Genomic DNA, 6917 nt, shown 5'->3' on the forward strand with positions numbered 1-6917 from the left:
AAACAGGAAAGCCTCGTGGAGTATTATTGCCTAGCATGTTCTCGCAAAGCATGCCGAAATTTGACTCTTGACATTGCCAAATATAGCACCAAATTCTAAAGTGCCTTAATGACCTGTCTTTGACCGGACCGGAGAGAATAATAGTCAAGGTTCGCTTTTAGCAGCCTGGACATCCCTCTAACCAAAAAAGGAAAATAGAAATTTACAATCCAAGAGTATCAATTATGATGCGGGTATGAAAAAGTCAAAACAAATTGGACAAATATATAAAAGCAAGCATTGAACAGTAATGGTACATGAGAAGGTTTCACAAATTTTTCCACGCACTGGATCACATGATCCTTTGCAAGAAAATGGACAAAAAAAGAAAAAAAAGAAAGAAATACTTGTAAGCTTCACTATGTCTATAAGGTACATAAATATAGGTTTATTACAGATCAAACCACCAAAAAAAATGAATTCGTAAAGTAGAAAATCTCTATTGTTTTGTCTGGTGAATAAAGAACCAGTCACAAAACAAAAGGGTGGAGAGCAAATCAGCCACATCGATGAATTCCTTGGCAGATGAGGTCTCATATTGAACAACACGACGACGCTTGTTTTGATCCATGGGAGTCATCTTTCACAAGGCTTACCCTGTTTACAGATAACTCAGCTTTGTACGAATCGGAATTCAAAACTTTTCGGCTGACATTGTTATAGATCTCCTTTATAACGATCTCAAAAGCCTTCTGAACGTTGGTGGAATCCAGGGCGGATGTCTCCATAAAGAACAATCCTTCGGCTTCTGCAAGGCTTTTGCCTTCATCTACACTTATATCCCTGATGTTTTCTAGATCGCATTTGTTCCCCACTAACATCCTTGCAACCGTCGTATCAGAATGAGCTGCAATATGAGCATCATACTTCCAATCATAAGATCACCAAATCACAAAGCAATATGAAACAAAGATTGGAAATTGATATGGGTCGAAGATGTAAGAGAAACAGATAAAAAAAAGGACAACGTTTTTGACGTTTTGATGGTAAGCCAATATAATGGACAACGTTTTGATGCGGCATTTGTTTCCTACACATGAGCTGCCGCGATAACAACCAGTTCTACTAAGATTCAAGGATTCTGCCTGACTCAAGCGGGTAATCCTTATTAGTCACGCTTTGGCTCCCAAACGGGAACTGAATGCCAGCTATTACTAGCCTTAAAAGGCTCACTTCCTCATTTGGGAACTCTGCTATGTTTCTTCTAAGTTCCCCTATTTATAGCAAGCCAAAGTTTGTGAGAGGAACCACTTTGGTCACATAAGATCCATAGAAAATATAGCATGGATCACCCTCTGCTACTTGACAAGTGCTACCATGGACGGTAGAACAAGAGAAACGAGAAACTCTCAAGGATTAGTTTCTGGACAACTAGAAGCGCCTAATTCCTTCAGAAACACCTATGTACATTCTTAAATCTGAAATTATACAATGCTACGTGCAGATGCATACATGAGTATTTTGGCATATAAGACATTAGTAGGTATTGTTTTAGTAGCCAATCAATGCTGCACTTTAACGGTCGCATCCTGGATCAACTTATGTTATCAGGTTGTAACATACTCCATAATATATACATTTCCATTTTATTTTTTTTCCTGTTATACATTGTTCAAATTTACCATGTTCAAATTGTTCAATTGATCAAACTTTCTTAGTTTCCTATATGAGAGAGCTATACCAGTAATAAATCCAAGAGAAGTCTAGCAACCTGTAAATTGATATCTCAAAGTTTTTAATTGGCTATAGGTAGTCTTAGTTTTCCATACTAAAGGAGCTATTAAATTACACTTGAAATCCTACTTCAGATAGTTATTGTTAAACTAATTCCAGTCGCTTTTCTCCGCAAATCCTCCACCTACGACTTCGAAAACAGGAAGGAAAACCCCAAGGTCAGCCTCTTCCCTCTTGCAAACCCTAAAACTCTTTCTGTATGTAATATGTATTATAACCCTACAACTAGAGACTTCCTATAGGCTATAGCCAAAATCCACCACAAACCCAATTGTAGGCTGGTTATTCCAAGTGCCCTAAAGCTGTCGTACAAAGTGGGGACAAAACCCCAAAGCAAGGGCCTTGATACCTAGGATCCAACATCGAGGTCTAGATTATGAGTGCATGAGTTGGATGCCTATGGATCATGAACTGAAGGTCAAAGATGCTAGAAACTTATCTACTATATACATATTATATGCAATAAAAACATAAAACTCAGGAATGGTATTAAGGCTACAAATATACCTCGCTGCTCATGACTAGCTCAAGCTCAGCTTATCTGTGGGCGACTTCACCCCGCTTGATAGGTGGAAGATCTAAACACTAGTGTCTAATCTGCAAACTGTTCAATCCCGGTAAACTTCATTGGGTCCATAAACAGGTGTTCCAATTGCATGTAAATATTCTATCCATTCCCAGAGCGATATGTTGATCAAATTAAAAGACCAGTATAAGAATCATGAAAAGGCTTATTGGCCCATATCCCGTAGATCACATCTGTATTGGGGTAAAATGTTAAAAACCGTATGTAATTTCATATCAGCCTTGCTTCATCCGTATGACTGTTCAACCAATAAACTCCATAGTGGAGCTTTGAAAAATGGTCAGATGGGTTTACTCCCATCAGCAATGGTGCAATTTGCAGTGGCTGAGGTTAGGGAATATCGGAAAGGCTTCACATACCATGTTAAACTTTCATCACTTACCAAATAGTAACTAACAAATGCACAGCATGTATAAGTCAACCGCAGAACACAAGTCATTTCTGCTAGAATTTTTAGAAGTATCAAATAAGGAAATCTTTCACATTAAGTCAAACGGCATTATACCAAAAGCAATGCAATCAACTATACATTCATAATATGAGACACGAAAAATGACCCAAACATACTCAAGAAGGAAGAAACTCACAACTTCAGCAAAAGATTGGAAGAAGACAGCTCATGATGAAAAACTAAAACAATCCGATCACAAAATTGCTGCAATCGAAGATATGCTAATGCTATGCACTTATGCAGCAAGATTTCAATCTATTATCGTAAAACCCATCAACCGGGACAATTCAAATTCCACATAGACAACCCATCCAACCTAGAGGAGTCCTATGAAGACAATACTGGAAGATCTGTCAGCTCATCCCAAACTTTTATAGCTTCTCTCCAGTATGGTTGACAAAATATATTCTAGACAAAAAGTAAGGGATATGCAGGAAACCAGAAATCACTTTCTGAAATCATAGCTACCAAATCAACATAAAATACCCAGTCCACATTTTCAAATCCCAATTTTCATTTTTCCAAATCTCATATCTTTCTTTACCCTACATGTATTCAACTCGAAGTCTCGAACTCTAACCACCCACCAACAAAATCACTTACTTTGTAAGATCACAGATACCAAATCAACACAAAACACCCAACCCACATTCTTAAATCCCAATTCTTTGTTTATCTATTAGGTTATTTTTACTGAGCTTAATTTAGTTATTGCAGAGTTTCACATCATTTATTTCTTTCCCAGACTTATTTCTTAGGTTGTTGGCCTGATGTATATCTGTTTCATCATTTTTTTTTGTCAGAAAAAATGTTGAACACAATCAAATATTTCTGAATATGTGAAGTTATTCTTTCTTTCTTTTTTTGGGTCAAGCGGAAGTTAAAATGTGAAGTTATTCAACTCTAGTACATGCAGACTTTCGCTCCATCACAAGCTTTTTGAAATAATGCTATTTCTACATATGAAAAGTTATTCAAGTCTTGTACATACAGACTTTCGCTTTCGAAATAAATGCTTAACATCAAAACATGTATTGTGTTTTTTAATTAATTGGTGATATTGAAAGCTGAACGGTTCTCAGCTTAGCCATGGCCTTTTCTAATAAGATCCACACTAATGATATAATTTCTTAGTACTACGTCATGGTGGACCAACAACCAAAGCGCTTGTGGAGAATTGTTTTGTTTCTATATTAAACTCCTCATCTTGTATAATTTATATACACACTTATGATGGATATATGACACCGCTATTAACTACAATATGCAAAATCGAGCCTTGCATCGTGTGGGTTTCATACTATTAGTTAAAAAAAAAAAAAAAGAAGTCCCAACCAACTGATCTAATTCAGACTTAAAAATCATAGATACCAAATCTACTTTCTTTTCTATTAAGTAGAACTAGAAATTTATTGAACCAAATCTACATAATACAACAAACCTAAATTTACAGCCCGCCAACTTTCTTTTCTTTTCCCTACATTTTCTCACTGCCCAAAAAAGAATAACATCTGTAGAAATTCAAAAACACTCAGCTAATTCAGACATAATTCCGAAATCATAGGTACCAAATCTATATGAAACACCAAACCCCAATTTTCAATGCCCAATTCTTCCTCTTCTCCCTACATTTTCTCACTGACCGACAAAGCACAAATCTATAGAACCCGAACCCGATCAAACCCACCAACAAAATCACTTTCTGAAATCACATATACCATCAACATAAACACCCAACCCCACATTTCAAAATCTGTATTCTTTCTCTTTGTTCAAATTCAATTCCTTCTTTTCCCAACATTTTCTCAGCAATAACGAAATCCTTTCTGTTTGTTCAAATCCCAATTCCTTCTTTCCCCTACATTTGCTCACCAGCCCAAAAGAACAAAGTCTACTCACAAATCCCAAATCTGAAATCCCTCACTTAATGAAACCACACATATCAAATCAACCAAAAAACACCCAACCACATTTTAAAATGCCAATTCTTTTCCCATTTTTATCAAATCCCTAATCTTCTTTTTCCCTACATTTTCTCACCCACCAAAACTCTAACAAACCCAAACAAAACCAAACCGAGCCTTGGGACCCCATTCCTTGGGGTCGTCTACATGAATCCTATTTTTCCATTGTTCCATTGAGCTCTGTCCAAGCTACCTGTTCACTTAGATTTAGAAACCCTGAATCATTCCGTAAACTCTAACACAAACCCACTAACCATCAAGTGGGTTTTTTTCTTTTTTCCCCAACTCTAACAAACCCACTAACAAAACAATGTTTTCCAAATCCCAAATCTTCCTTATCCCTACACTCTCTCACAAAGAAAAAAGCGAACTTTAAGCAAACCCACTAAAACAAAAACCACTTACTTTTGAGCTCCTCGAGCCACCGCTCGACGCTCTCGAACGTAGTCCTCCGGCTGATGTCGTACACGATCAGGGCTCCGACGGCGCCGCGGTAGTAGGCGGACGTGACGGCCCGGAACCTCTCCTGGCCGGCGGTGTCCCAAATCTGGGCCTTGACTTCCTTGCCGTCGATCTCCATGCTCTGGGTCTGGAACTCCACCCCGATTGTGGCTTTAGAGTGCAAGTTGAACTCGTTCCGAGCGTATCGTGATAAGAGGTTGGATTTTCCCACGGCTGAGTCGCCGATTATGACCACCTTGAAGAGGTACTCCTCGCCTTCCTCGTCGGAGTCCATTTTTGGAGAGAGAGAGAGTGTGTGTGTGTGAGTGTGTGAATTTGGGGAGTGGAGACTGGAGATGGGAAAGGGGGAGAAACGGACGTTGACGAAATGAGGGAAATGGGGTGACGAGCGAGAGAGTGCCGTTGTTTTCTTTGTTTTTTCTTTTTTCTAAGAGACAGAGTGCGCTGTAAGTGGAGCCTATTGGGGGTTGTAAATTTTACAGTCACGCGCTCCACTTCAATAGGATTACTGGAGAAGTGACATCATGCGCGGGCGGGTGATAGTAGAGGTGGGGAAGGGATCGGGCAGACACAAGCACGATATGACATGACACATTTAAATGCGTCTACAGCACGGACATAGTTTTAGACAGGTTGGCTCAAAAAGGGGCACAACAAAATAAATACTACATTGTTAGTTGTTGCAAAAAAAATTTTTTTTGACGAAACTAGATTGGAGATGGGACTGGCACTGCACGATTGAAAAATGAAATAGTACGACACGATTAAGTAAACGGACCGACACAAAGCATAATTGTAACAATGCTAAATGGGCCGGACTGGGTCGGCACAGCCCATTTGACACCTCTAGGTGCAGGTGCGCAAGCATTAAAATGTCTTTCAAAAACCTTCTCAAACTACGAAATTCGTGACTACGAGAATTGAGAGCGGGAATAAATATCATTTTGAAGAACTTTACATAATGCCAACAAATGCTTGCATTATGTATCATGGAGAACTACCATCCTGGACATAATCACTGCATATGCTAGATATATTTGGCCGCAGATTTTGAAATATATTTTGTTAAAAATATAGTTTGACAAATGTATTAAAAAATGCAAAATCTAAAAATCACCGTTGCTTGAGCCTTTTAAAAACGGACGATACTTTCACCAAAAAATACTCCTTCCGCAAAACCTATTCTAGACATAGTATCTAATTACTTTTACAAATTTTCGTTACATTTCAAAGGTACATAATGTATAATTTACAATCTAAAGTCTATAAAATAATTGCTCTCAAAACGCTCATTGGAAAACGACTTGTCTGTTATTCCTGAAACTAATCCGAAACGGGTATTGCTAGATATGTTTATTTGACTTAGAGACTGCAGACAGAGTCTCCACCGATGATTTGTATAGTGACATTTTCTAAAGACATTTTTAAGAGAGTTTCTTTTATTTATTCACTTTTTGATGAACAATAAGATGATACTATACGAGTGGAGTATTTAAGAGGTTCTGGTGGGGAGTAGAGAGCGTGGGAGGAGGAAATGATGCGGCGCGTGATGGTGGTGCCAATGTGAGTATACTACAATACATGTGCATAGAGAGGTGGACCACCTAATACAATATAGTACTGTAGTACTAGTACTCATGTCACGGCAGGGCATTATACTTCGTCCCAAGGAAAACGATCA

General features: G+C 38.3%; 1 protein-coding gene across 1 annotated transcript; it reads right to left on the reverse strand.

Moving 5' to 3' along the window:
• Nucleotides 1-236: 236 nt before the first annotated feature.
• Nucleotides 237-5670, reverse strand: LOC131316152 (ras-related protein RABA5e-like). The gene is made up of 2 exons (XM_058345430.1): nucleotides 5180-5670; nucleotides 237-886 (listed from the first exon to the last, which is right to left on the reverse strand). The coding sequence occupies exons 1-2, from the start codon at nucleotides 5508-5510 to the stop codon at nucleotides 573-575; spliced, it is 645 nt and encodes a 214-aa protein (XP_058201413.1). The 5' UTR covers nucleotides 5511-5670; the 3' UTR covers nucleotides 237-572.
• Between the last annotated feature and the right edge of the window lie 1247 nt (nucleotides 5671-6917).

The sequence above is a fragment of the Rhododendron vialii genome, chromosome 2a (assembly GCF_030253575.1).
Source record: "Rhododendron vialii isolate Sample 1 chromosome 2a, ASM3025357v1".
Classification (NCBI taxonomy): Eukaryota; Viridiplantae; Streptophyta; class Magnoliopsida; order Ericales; family Ericaceae; genus Rhododendron; species Rhododendron vialii.

Coding starts and splice junctions, on each gene's coding strand:
- LOC131316152 (XM_058345430.1), bottom strand. CDS start 5,510: ATGGACTCCGACGAGGAAGGCGAGGAGTACCTCTTCAAGGTGGTCATA. Junction 887..5,179: donor GTGGCTCGAGGAGCTCAAAA/GTAAGTGGTTTT, acceptor CTCATATTGCAG/CTCATTCTGATACGACGGTT.